This window comes from Brassica rapa, chromosome A09 (genome assembly GCF_000309985.2).
Source record: "Brassica rapa cultivar Chiifu-401-42 chromosome A09, CAAS_Brap_v3.01, whole genome shotgun sequence".
Taxonomy (NCBI): domain Eukaryota; kingdom Viridiplantae; phylum Streptophyta; class Magnoliopsida; order Brassicales; family Brassicaceae; genus Brassica; species Brassica rapa.
Window position 1 is genome coordinate 38,630,460 of NC_024803.2, and position 13,057 is coordinate 38,643,516.

At 34.3% G+C, this 13,057-nt stretch overlaps 3 protein-coding genes across 3 annotated transcripts; 2 read left to right on the plus strand and 1 right to left on the minus strand.

Annotated features, from left to right (window-relative positions):
- Nucleotides 1–54: 54 nt before the first annotated feature.
- LOC103842196 (protein PHOX1) lies at nucleotides 55–4,055 on the plus strand. The gene is made up of 3 exons (XM_009118819.3): nucleotides 55–3,251; nucleotides 3,332–3,537; nucleotides 3,748–4,055. The coding sequence occupies exons 1-2, from the start codon at nucleotides 1,148–1,150 to the stop codon at nucleotides 3,493–3,495; spliced, it is 2,268 nt and encodes a 755-aa protein (XP_009117067.1). The 5' UTR covers nucleotides 55–1,147; the 3' UTR covers nucleotides 3,496–3,537; nucleotides 3,748–4,055.
- A 2,201-nt stretch (nucleotides 4,056–6,256) lies between these two features.
- On the plus strand, nucleotides 6,257–8,159 carry LOC103842198 (protein MEMO1). Its single transcript, XM_009118821.3, has 8 exons — nucleotides 6,257–6,527; nucleotides 6,705–6,789; nucleotides 6,867–6,935; nucleotides 7,012–7,124; nucleotides 7,213–7,324; nucleotides 7,418–7,561; nucleotides 7,642–7,816; nucleotides 7,901–8,159. Exons 1-8 carry the CDS (start codon nucleotides 6,476–6,478, stop codon nucleotides 8,024–8,026), a joined length of 876 nt encoding a protein of 291 aa, XP_009117069.1. The 5' UTR covers nucleotides 6,257–6,475; the 3' UTR covers nucleotides 8,027–8,159.
- Nucleotides 8,038–11,835, minus strand: LOC103842197. Its single transcript, XM_009118820.3, has 8 exons — nucleotides 10,712–11,835; nucleotides 10,150–10,355; nucleotides 9,881–10,062; nucleotides 9,520–9,804; nucleotides 9,365–9,423; nucleotides 9,251–9,287; nucleotides 8,966–9,037; nucleotides 8,038–8,884 (listed from the first exon to the last, which is right to left on the minus strand). Exons 1-8 carry the CDS (start codon nucleotides 10,803–10,805, stop codon nucleotides 8,188–8,190), a joined length of 1,632 nt encoding a protein of 543 aa, XP_009117068.1. The 5' UTR covers nucleotides 10,806–11,835; the 3' UTR covers nucleotides 8,038–8,187.
- Between the last annotated feature and the right edge of the window lie 1,222 nt (nucleotides 11,836–13,057).

A 13,057-nucleotide genomic window follows, 5' to 3' on the forward strand; every position in this document is an offset into this window, starting at 1 on the left:
AAACAAAGTAAATGAATTGTTCTCTAGAGGTTCAATGAGCTGTTCAGACAGAAAAATAAACAAGATCAAAAACTGTTATGGGATAGTAGTATCTGATTTTTGAAAGACAATCTTGCAATGCTTTCCAAGTTTGCAAGCTTCACCACTTTTATGATCCAGATTAGTATTTTGTAAGAGAAAGCTGGCAACCTTTGAATGGGGTGACCAAGATAAGCATGCCAAAAATAATTGAAACACACTTGATAAGGTGGTAAAACCTGATTTGAGACCACCCTCTATCGCACAAAAAAAAAAGAGAGATCACCCTCTATAATTAATATATACATCTGTAGGATTTAAGATAGCTATGCAATCAAGGTCCGTTGTTGCTTTCTTCGTTGTCAAAATATGTTATATATGAACTCAATCATAAACATGCTTTCTAGAATTTTTGAACAATTCCAAGTCTCTAGTTCCCTTTATTCACAACTTTTCCATTGGCATTGACAACATTCTAAAATATTTTACATTGGAAATAAGCTTGGCATCACTTATCATATGATAAATTATCTACAGGATCAACATTAATAAGTTTAAAAGCCTTATATGCTTGGAAGCATGGCCAGATCCCTTCAACATTTATGGTTTCAAACAAGGATGAAGAGACACACTTGTTTTTGAGGTGATCTTTCATTTTGCAATGATCATGCTTATCGCAAATCCCAAGCATAGATTAGAACTGGTTAAATGAGTAAGATCCATAAGTACTTTGGAATTATTGAATTGCTTCAATAGAATATTGTGCGGCAGAATTCACGTTTTTAACAAGTCCATACCCGATCGTTGTGGTCATTTTTTAAGGAAAAGGTCAAATTAATAAAATTTCTAGGATATCCGAGTTACATACATATTTGAATAATCATTATAATATTAGTTTTCTGTATGTGTCCTTTTCATGCCACACCAATGAAATATTAAGTAACGGTTCTGTCCGTATATAAAGTTGACATTTTCTGAATAAAAATAGTCCGTAAATAGTTTGTTATACACCAACACTTTGTTCTATTTTATTCGTGGATTAGAGAACACTCCATCCCATCCAAAGGCATATTCATTCGTACCTCTCTCTACATCCTCACCGATCCACATTTTGAAACATCCGATTCCGATGGGAAAACCAACTGGGAAGAAGAAGAACCCCGATCCTCCCACGGATTCTTCCGTCAACGGCGGCGGAGGCGGAGGAGGAGGAGGAGGTAACAAGTCCGCCAAAAGCTTCGACCGTTCTGCCTCCAAGGCGGCAGCCACCTTCGACGAAGACATGGCCATCTTCATAAACCGAGCCTTAGAGCTCAAAGAAGAAGGAAACAAGCTCTTCCAGAAACGCGACAACGAAGGCGCAATGCTAAGGTACGACAAAGCCGTCAAGCTTTTGCCTAGAGATCACGCAGAGGTGGCTTACCTGAGAACGGGCATGGCTTCTTGCTACATGCATATGGGGCTGGGAGAGTACCCGAACGCGATCAACGAGTGCAATCTCGCCCTGGAGGCTTCTCCTCGGTACAGCAAAGCCCTGCTGAAACGCGCTCGGTGCTACGAGGCTTTGAATAAGATGGATTTCGCTTTTAGAGATTCGAGGATCGTTCTGAACATGGAGGCGGAGAATGTTTCGGCTAAGGAGATCTTTGAGAGGGTGAAGAAGGTGTTGGTTGGTAGAGGGGTTGATGTGGCTGAAATGGAGACGAGTTTTGTTGATGTGCAGCCTGTTGGCGCCGCGCGGTTAAGGAAGATTGTTAAGGAAAGGTTGAGGAAGATGAAGAAGAAAAATAATAATAATAATAAAAAGAATAGTAATAGTAATGCTGAGGAGAAGAAGAGTAATGAAGGCGGCGTGGTTGTTGAGAATGCAGACGTTGAAGATGGAGAGGAAGCGGATAGCGGGAAGAGAGGAGATAAGAATCTTGAGGATAAAGTTGTGGTTGAGGAGAAGAAAGTGAGTCATGTGATGGACAAAGAGGTAGTCATTGCTTCCGACGCGACGGTTACCAGGACGGTGAAGTTGGTACACGGAGACGATATAAGGTGGGCGCAGTTGCCGTTGGATTCCAGCGTTAGACTTGTGAGAGATATAATCAGAGATAGGTTTCCTTCTCTGAAGGGCTTCCTTATCAAATACAGAGACTCTGAGGGTGATTTGGTTACCATCACCACGACGGATGAGCTGAGAGTGGCTGCGTCGACGAGGGAGAAACTTGGCTCCTTTAGATTGTATGTCACTGAAGTCAGCCCCAATCAAGAACCTGTATACGACGGCGAATCGAACGATAAGTTCGCCAAGGGGTCAAGTAGTGTTGCTGATAATGGAAGCGTGGGAGGAGATTATGTGGAGTCTGAGAAACCGTCTGCTTGCATCGAGCATTGGATTTTCCAGTTTGCGCAGCTGTTCAAGAACCACGTTGGGTTTGATTCAGATTCTTACTTGGATATTCACAACCTTGGGATGAAGCTGTATACGGAAGCAATGGAAGATATTGTAACTGGAGAAGACGCGCAAGAGCTTTTTGATATAGCTGCTGATAAGTTCCAAGAAATGGCTGCACTAGCGATGTTCAACTGGGGGAACGTTCATATGTCCAAGGCGAGAAGGCAGATCTATTTTCCCGAGGATGGTTCGAGAGAAACTATACTAGAGAAGGTCCAGGCTGGATTCGAATGGGCGACGAACGAGTACAATAAGGCTGCGGAAAAGTACGAAGAAGCGGTTAAAGTTAAATCTGATTTCTACGAGGCTCTTCTTGCGCTCGGGCAACAGCAGTTTGAGCAGGCTAAGCTTTGTTGGTACCATGCGCTTAGAAACAAGATAGATATCGAAAGCGAGGCTTCTCAGGAAGTGCTGAAACTCTATAACAAAGCTGAGGAGAGTATGGAAAAGGGTATGCAGATTTGGGAAGAGATGGAAGAACGTCGTCTGAATGGAATATCTGATTCCGATAAACATAAAACGCTGCTGCAGAAGCTGGGATTAGATGGGGTGTTTAGTGAAGCGTCTGATGAAGATAACGCAGAGCAAACGGCTAATATGACTTCCCAGATTAATCTTTTGTGGGGTTCATTGCTGTATGAACGGTCTATTGTGGAGTATAAGCTTGGACTACCGACTTGGGATGAATGCTTGGAGGTTGCAGTGGAGAAATTTGAATTAGCTGGAGCTTCTGCAACCGATATAGCTGTTATGGTGAAGAACCATTGCTCAAACGAAAATGCACTTGAAGGTAATCAAGTTTATATATGAATATACTAAACTGTAGATATGGCACAGTGTAGTATAATCACAAACAAACAACAAGTGCAGGTATGGGGTTCAAGATCGATGAGATAGTACAGGCATGGAACGAGATGTATGATGCCAAAAGATGGCAGATCGGTGTCCCATCTTTTCGGCTAGAACCTTTGTTCCGGAGACGGTCGCCGAAGCTGCATGATATTTTAGAGAATGTGTTTACAGGGCCTCAGTGACGAAACAGTCAAATCATATATAAGAACAGAGCATATCAGCTGGTAAAAACCTCATTTTTACTTTCCCCTTAACTCTGTAACAAGTATTAGATTCTTAAACCGCCAACATGTGTGCTTTGAGATGAGTGATATAATATAATCATGTAGTCAGATTGCTTATATAGTTATTATATATACCTGAAAAGTTGATAGGTTGCTAAAGAATCTCCATAAGTTCTGATCTCTTGATGATCTGTTGTATCGTTATTGCAGGTATTGTAGATTACTCGGAGAGTGGGAGTTGTATGCAAATTTTTTTCTATTTTTTGGTTTGGTTTCTTCAATTTATGGAAGCAATATTTTTTTGGCAGTGATTATTTTTTTGTGCAGAATACTTTTTGGAATTGTTTTGTGCAGAATATTTTTTTGGACTTTTTGTGAACTTTTTGGAATCAATATTTTCTATTTTTCATTTTGGTGGTTTGTAATCATATTATAGTTATGTAATTTTTTTTATTGATTGTTTTGATTAGTTCGTGTATATGTTGACTATTGCATTCTTATGTAAATGTAGTGAATTATTTCGGTTTGCTGCACTCAAAATTCATAGCATCATACACTTTTTAAATGAGAGAATATGCATCATATACATCGTAGCAAGCCGTTGTGATTTGCCAAATTTTTTTAAACTAATATATAAAATTGATATAAATACATTTATTTTACAAAGTGAAAAAAACATAAATATTGTCGACAATGATGGATGACAATGTAGATATCATACAGAAATAAATTTAGTTGAAAATATTGCAAGTCGAGAAAAAAGCATCAAATCATCCTACCATCCGTTATTATGAATTTGTTTCTTCTATATTCCAATTATGTAAGGTTATCTTCCTAGGAGCTTTGAGGGAAAACGGCTTATTCATCCCCAAACTAGAGGTTGCTGAGAAAATACATACTCATACTATTACATGCCAAAATATACATTTACTAATCAAAAATTTGAAATTCACGTCTGAACTAAAAGTCGATAAAAAATACATATCCCAACTCCTATTTCATGCCAAAACATACCTTAACTAATAAAAAAATTGAAATTTATGCCTAGTCTTTAGAAGTCAACGCTAATTCCAATCTATACTATTATTTGCGAAGTAATTTTTCGCAACAGAACTTTCACGTTAAAAGTTAGAGTGGCTAAAGTCTATGTTATCCTTAATGAGTTTTTATATATATTCTATTATATAATAAAACAAATTTTATAAAAATCTTATATATTTTTAAAAAAATAATTATGATGATTCATTTATATTGTGTTGTTATCTTAAAATAATATTTTATTATTATAAAAGTAAAAAATTAAGCAAAGTGATTTTTTGCAATATTATATTTAAAAAAAAATATAAGATAATTCTTATATATTGTGTTGTTATCTTGAAATAATATTTTACTATTATGAAAGTTAAATTTTAAGATAAAAATAAGAGAAAAAGACTAAGATAGCACCAAACCAAGTTTTTGTTTCCAAAGTAGCACTCAAGGCTCAAAGTCACAAAAATAGGTTTCATTAAAGAGGTAAATATACAATTATACCCCTTGGGTTAATTAATCCAAACCTTAGGGTTTAGAGTTAAGGGGTGGGGTTTTGGAATTAGGGTTTAAAATTTTATAAAAAATAAATACTAAAATAAAAAATAAAAATTTTAAAAACAGTTTCAAAAAGTATTTTTAAATTATAAAAAGAAAATTTGAAAAAAAAATTAAAAACAAATTCAAAAAAAATTCAAAAAAAAAAATTATAAAAATTTTGAATCTGAAAACATATAATCTGAAACTATAAAAAAAAATTCTTTTTTTTATTTTTATTTATTTTTATTTTTATTTTATTTATTTTTATTTATTTTTGTTTATTTATTTAATTTTAAACCAAGGGTATTAGGGATATTTTACCCTTTAATGAATGTCATTTTTGTGACTTTTTCCTTCTAGTGCTATTTTTGAGACATAAACTTCAAAAGGTGCTATTATTGACAATTGCCCTAAAAATAATATCTAAGTAAATATTAATGAATCAATATATTTGTATAAGGATATTTTCTAAGAAGTGATTTTAAGATATATTTGTATAAGTAAATATTATAAGTAAATAATATTTACATCAAGATAACAACACAATATATAAGAATTATCTTATTTTTTAAAAAAAATATAATATTGTAAAAAATCACTTCTTTTATTTTTTTTTACTTTTATAATAGTAAAATATTATTTAAGATAACAACATAATATATAAGAATCATCATAATTATTATTTTTTAAATATATAAGATTTTTAATATAAAATTCACTTTATTATATAATAGAATATATATATATATATATATATATATATATATATATATATATATATATATATATTCATTAAGGGTAACATAGACTTTAGCCACTCTAATTTTTAACGTAAGAGCTCTGCTGTGAAAAATTACTTCGAAAATAATAGTATAGATTGGGATTAGCGTTGACTTCTAAAGACTAGACATAAATTTCAAAATTTTGATTAGTTAAGGTATGTTTTGGCATGCAATAAAAGTTGGGATATGTATTTTTTTTTATTGACTCCTAGTTCAAACAGAATTTTAAATCTTTGATTAGTGAATGTATATTTTGACATGTAGTAAAAATTGGAGTATGTATTTTTTCAGCTAACCCTAGTTCGGGCCTAAATAAGCCGCTTTGCCGGAGCTTTGATCACTACAAGAACCCATATGGAAATGGAGTTATACCCATTTGTAAGAACAACACGACATTTGCGAGGCAGCAATAAAAACGGCACAAACGTTTCTGCTCTAGAGTTTCTTCCCAGAGCGACCGACGCGACAGTAAAAAAAAAAAAAAAAAAAAAAAACACAAAAGGACAATCTTCTCGATTCCTCTCTCTCTCTCTCTCTCTAGCAAGTATAATAGGAAGAAAAGGTCTGGAGATTCATAAATCATAAAAATGGAGAAAGTGAGGCAAGCATCGCACGCAGGCTCTTGGTATACTGATAATCGTGAGTTCTGATCTTTCCTCGCTTTCTTACTTTTTAGGACAGAGAAGAAACCAGTTGTTTATCTCTGCTTTTTAGTTTCACTGTCTAAAAGTCAAAGTTTTGACTTTTAATCTCTCTCTCTCTCGAATTGTCCGCTTGTTCTTGTAATATGTTTTGTGTGTTTCTTTTAAAATGAAGCTACAAAGCTGTCATCGGATCTTGGAAAATGGCTAACAGAAACTGGTTTAACCAAATCACCTCATGTCCGAGGCGTCATTGCCCCGTAAGATAGCTTTTTTTAGCTTCTCTCTCTCTCGTTTTCCTCCAGCGATCTTTTAACTTTTTCAATGGTGAATTCAGACACGCAGGTTACTCCTACTCCGGTCGTGCAGCTGCTTATGCCTTTGCAAACATTGATCCCACCAACATGTAAACCAATCTCAGTTGTTTTTTCATTACATTTCTATCATCATGGGTTCAGTATGGTTGTGTCTTTTGTTTTCAGTACCAGGATATTTATTCTAGGTCCATCTCACCATTACTATACACCAAAATGTGCACTTTCCACTGCAAAAGTTTACAAAACTCCCATAGGAGATCTACCTGTTGATGTCGAGAGTAAGTAACGGCTTCTTCTCTTTCTTTCTTGATTATAAAACTTGAGGAAATGTGTTGTTTTTCTTTACTTAAATTTCACCACAACCAGTGATTAAGGAGATAAGAGCTATGGGGAAATTTGGAATGATGGATCTCCGTGTCGACGAAGCTGAGCATAGCATGGAAATGCACTTGCCTTTTTTGTCTAAAGTATTTCAAGGGTAATCAAACTGTGATTGATTGTATTGTTAAGGTTTTTAGGGGCTTTTTTGAGCTAACTTGTAAAAAATAATGTTTTTTTTTTTGGGGATCAGGCACGATGTGAAAGTTGTACCCATCTTGGTTGGAGCAGTAAGTGCAGAAAACGAAGCCATGTACGGTGAGTTGCTGTCTAAGTATGTGGATGATCCCAACAACTTTTTCTCAGTCTCCTCTGACTTTTGTCACTGGGGCTCCAGGTTTTGTCTCTATCCCTCTCCTTTTACTGTGTCTGTCGTTTCTTTGTTAAAACTCCTCTAATGATTTTGTGTGTTCATAGGTTTAATTACATGCATTATGACAACAATCATGGTCCAATACACAAATCCATTGAGGCACTAGACAAGATGGGTATGGATATAATAGAGACCGGTGATCCAGATGCTTTCAACAAGTATCTTTTGGAGTTTGACAACACCATTTGTGGCCGCCACCCTATTAGTATTTTTCTCCATGTAAGCACTTTCTTTGCTATGTGTTTCTTAATGATTGAATCTAGTGGTGAATTAGGCACTTATTGTTTGGTGTTTACTCTACAGATGATAAAACATAGCTCAAGCAAGATTAAGATCAATTTCCTCAAGTACGAGCAGTCAAGCCAGTGCCAGACTATGCGAGACAGCAGTGTCAGCTATGCATCTGCTGCTGCTAAGTTGGAATGTTGAAACTGAATGTCTAGCGTCTAACAAATCCATACAACCTTAAAAACCCCAAAAGGTTTGGTGTTTACAAATCTTTGTAATAAGAAAAAGCACAAGAACATCATCCATTGAACTGATATCTAATAATTTTACATCTCTCTCACAACGTTGACGTCCAAATACCATCAGAAGTTAACTCTAACGATCTCCTTACTGTCTGAAAATTCTGGCAAAGCTTCCTTCCGGTGCTGTCTCTCTCTACTGTAGACGATCCAGAACACAAGCGAGAGCATCACAGCCGTCGATAACATGGCCAGACCCACGTAGACCCAGTAACCATAGCGTCTGAGCCCTGGACAGTTGTTATTGGTTATGTCTCTAAACGTCTGCTTCGCGTACGAACAATCCTGAAGCTGAACCAAGAACGGCGCGTCGTTGATCAACCCCGTGCTGATGTTCACGCACGAGGCCATCTGACCATACAGCGCAGGCGTTAGCCTCCCCGTTGTTACGCAAGTCCCGTTCGTGTTTACTTGGCACACGAAGCTGCTCCACGCCTGAGTAGCGTTGTTCAAATCGAGCTCGCCAGGGGAGCAAGGGCGATCGGTGAGGTCGTGGTTGAAGGGATTGCAGAGCAGAGGAAGCAAGGGTCCGGACTGGTTGTAGTACATTTGGGGAAAGACCGGAGAGAAGTTGATGTTGGAGACGTTAGAAACGACTGTGTTGATGAGCTCAACGAGCTGTCCCGTCACCTCTTTGCTGCGCATCAGAGTTTCCTGAGCTGTGGCGTTGTCTGTACAAGGCAAGATCTCGTCTAGTGCCGTGTTGCTTGCTGGTCTCTCTACCCATTCGCTCATTGCCACACATGTGTCTGCGGTTGCACTGATGCTCAAAACAAAGAACATTAAAGGTTTTTGAACTAACAAAGAAAAAAAAGAAAGAATAATGAGAGAGTAGACATACTTGTGTAGCAGAAGGAAAGTTCCACTCAAGATGAAAGTACCAGCCACCAAAATCCATCCAAGGATCACAAGGCTGTAATAAGAGGAAGGATGATTCAGATAGTTATTTTTGTTTTCATTACTAGGTTAGGGTCGAAACCACAGCATGTAATATTAGTTTCGTCTCAGCGGTCACTCGAACTGGGAACCTCTGACACAATGGCCAGAGTCCTTTCCAGTTGAGCTAATGACCTCTGGTCAGATAGTTTTTAACTTGTGAAAAGTGGCACAAAGCACATTTACTCACGTGTAAACGATGACTTGCATACCAAAGATTGAAGAAGCTGAAACATGTAGTGGAAGATGATGAGCTTAGCAGGAATCATACAAAAAGAAAAGATTCGGAATAGTGTGACCTTACCGAGACCAAGAAATGTCAAAATAAGCATGACAATTGAAACTACTATAAGTGCCACCCTCCTGCAATATAACAAAACAGAAAACAGATGATTGTTTGTTCACATTGTTTTCAAGGAATTTTTAGGATGTTTGGGAGCTCTTGTTGTTAGTTGTTACACGGAATTGAGGAAATTTCTTATGTCATTGGAGCTACTAGTGGCTTTGTCAGTGATGGTAGTTATTGAAGAAGTCAGTTTTGCTCCGATCTGATCGATTTCAGTTTGGACATTTGCGGGTAAAGACACCTGAAGAACTCTAATCTGCTCTGCTGATGTAAGGTAATCTGATATAGCTTTAAGCTGTGAAACCGTGCTATCTGCTTGGCTCATCACATAAGCTAATGTCTCTGTTGTGCTTTTGTTGTACCTTATCTGACCCGAGTATAGCATTACACATCCAATTCTACATTAAAAAAAAAAAACCTTTATGAAGAAAGTGTGAATGGAGCAGAGTTGTTGTGTACACTTCTCTTACTCACATTGCCATAAGAGTGAAGAAGAGGAGGAAGATGAGGGAGAGAATGTAAGCAACTCTTGAGTAACCAATAGATTTGCTTCTATGGCATATGTGACACATGCATATAACCAATAAGCAGATGCCAAACCCAAGGAACCAAACAGCAGCAACAGCAAAGAGAGGAACAGCTGTATAGCCCACAGACTACCATTTCAAAAACACCAAGACAAAATCTAAATTCACATCAACATATAAGTCAAGATCTATAATGAAGTAGAAATATATTCTTACGGCCCAGTAATGCCGGCTGCTGATATTCCATCCTCCAGTATATATCTGGAAACCATTGAGAGGATCTTTTCTGAATGTTCTTTGAGCAGCTAAAGCCACTGAAACATCTCCTATCACTTGAGGGTTATTGTAAGTAGGTCCATATAATGGCGTTTCTGCCACTATAAATTTCCTTGTAGAATTTTCCCAAATTGTTTTCTCAGAATCTGAAAGAGAAACCATACTGAAATTAAGACAAAAACAAAAACAAAACAATATAGTAGTAAAGGCTTAAAAAAATTTCTAACCAAACCTAATTATATAGAGGATGCTGCAAATAAAAGTTCCAAGTTATTTACTCAAGTGTTGATGATTTTCTCAGATTTTAGATTAGACCCCATAATGAATCAGTTGAGAATCTTTGAAGGGTTAAGTTAAATTTAGATTTTTGGAGCAAAGTGGAGTGTGACATTTTCATGGAAAGAATCCTCTTTTTACTTTCAAAGGAAAAGAGAAGGCTTTCTAGAGAAACAGAAAGAAAATGAAGAAAAGCAACCTAAGACAGAAAGACAGAAAGACAAACCTGTGGGAGGCTGAGTAGGAGAAATGTGAATGGTTGAAGCTCCATGAGCAAGAGAAAGAGAGGTTAAAAAGCAATAGAAGAGAAGAAGAGTCATTCAGTACTACTGTGAAGCAATCTTGAGAGAAGAGAGAAAGAGAGAGAGAAGTGGAGTCACAGTCTCAAAGCAGAGGAGAGAAGGAGGAGACAATAATAAAAGCAAATTTGCTTTTTCGAATTTCTGTGTGACCCACCTAAGACTTTTGTGTAATGAGTTTATACTGATGATACAAAAATTGGGGGTTTTCAGGGACTTGGACAATGGAATCTAGTAAAATTTAAAATTATGATAAGATTTGTTGCGAACAAAGATAAATTGTGATATATTATTTCATAGATAACCATATATATATTGTTGACAAAAAAAAAGATAACTACATATATATATAGTAATACTATAGTATTTAAGGAATCTATACTATTATTATTTTTTATAAAAAAATACTATTATTTTTGATGTAGAAACTCTATTAATCTAGTGATTTAACTGAGAATTAATAAATTATGATATATTATTTCTTAGATAACCATATATATAGTAATATAATATTTAAGAAATCTATACTATTATTATTTGATGTGAAAGTTCTCTCGGTCCAGTGGTTAGTTGAATGGTTTGACCGAGGGTCAATTAATGATTCTATATCAGAAAATTCAAGTTTCTATTTATGGGTTTCAGTTTCTGGTGAAAACGGTTTATTAAACAATTACGCAAATTACATAAGAAAAACGTACAAAAGATATTTAATATGGTGCAAGTAAATCCGGCAAACATGAATTTTGATAGGGCAGATCAGATGATGCAGTTCATCATAGATCATTATAAACCATGTAGTATTGTTGGTTGTCCAATCTACTGTGTAGTATTTTCATAATTGCAATATCATAATAAATCAGAGTTAGAAAATACTATTAATATTTGATAAGTGATTTTGTTTACTTGTCATGTTCTCCATAATTTTAAGTAATTTTATTTATTTATCATGTTGTCAATAATTTAGTTAGTACATTATAAACTATATAAATTAATACTCGATAAATTAATAAACACTATAAATTGATAAATTTTTCGGTCTCAAGTTAGGCCGACTCAAAATATGACACAAACCGATAAGATAATAACTTTTTAAAAAATCCTATGTAAATATATGGTCCCATTAAAATTATAAATTATTAGTTTAATTATATATATATATATATATACAAATAAACCATTATATTTTTTATATTCACAATATAATTATCTTCATATTTTCTTAAAATTCAATATATTTTGATGAGATTAAAATTATATATAAACTACATTTAAACTCTATAAAACATTTTATATACACTAAATAATATAGTAAAAACAATATGAATATATAATTTCAAAATTTTAATTAATGTATATAACTATATACACAAAAATGAAATATTTTCTTAGTTTAGAAATATATATTTAAAATAGAAAAATCTAAAAAAATAAACTTTTTGTAAATTAATAAAATATCATAGTTCCAACGTTATTAATTTGTAGAGTTTTTACTGTGTATAGTTTTGCTTATTTGTCATATTTTTAATTATTTTTAGTTATCTCATTATTTTAAATAATCTCTATAATTTAATTTAACTTAAATTTATTGCCACCATAATTTTTATTATTATTTAATATGAGATGTAGTTAACTTCATGTTGTCAATGTTTTCTGATAAATATTAATGAAATTTAATGTCACATATAAAATTTCATTAATATTAATGAAATTCTGATGAAAAAACATAATGAATATAGTGTATAAAGAGATTTTCCAAAAAAGTATATTATGTTTGTTATATTTTCTTAGAACAAATGCATTAAAATTATATATATTTTGATAAAAAATTTTTTTGTCATATTTAAATAATTTGATGTTCAATTTAATTTTTTGAGAACATAAAAAAAACTTATTATGCTGATCTTGAACCAATTAATATTTATGTATTAATAAATACAATATGATTTATCATTATACATGTATGTCCGGGTAAAACACCTAATAAGTAAATATTTAGATATAAGTATTTTTAATCAAGTGGTTTTGGCCTAGTTGTAAAAATATTCTAACCGGAGCTTATGGCAGGGTTTGATTCCCACTAGCCACTCGTAGACATCTTGAATGGCAAGAAAACTCGAATTTTATAAGTTTCGTGGTGATTAGTATTTAGGCCTAAAAAACTTTTGAGATCACACCACATCACGCCACGAATACAAAAAAAAAAGTATATTTAGAATAATTTATAAAACAATATCTATAATTGTCATCAATATCTTGTTATTTATAACATTTCC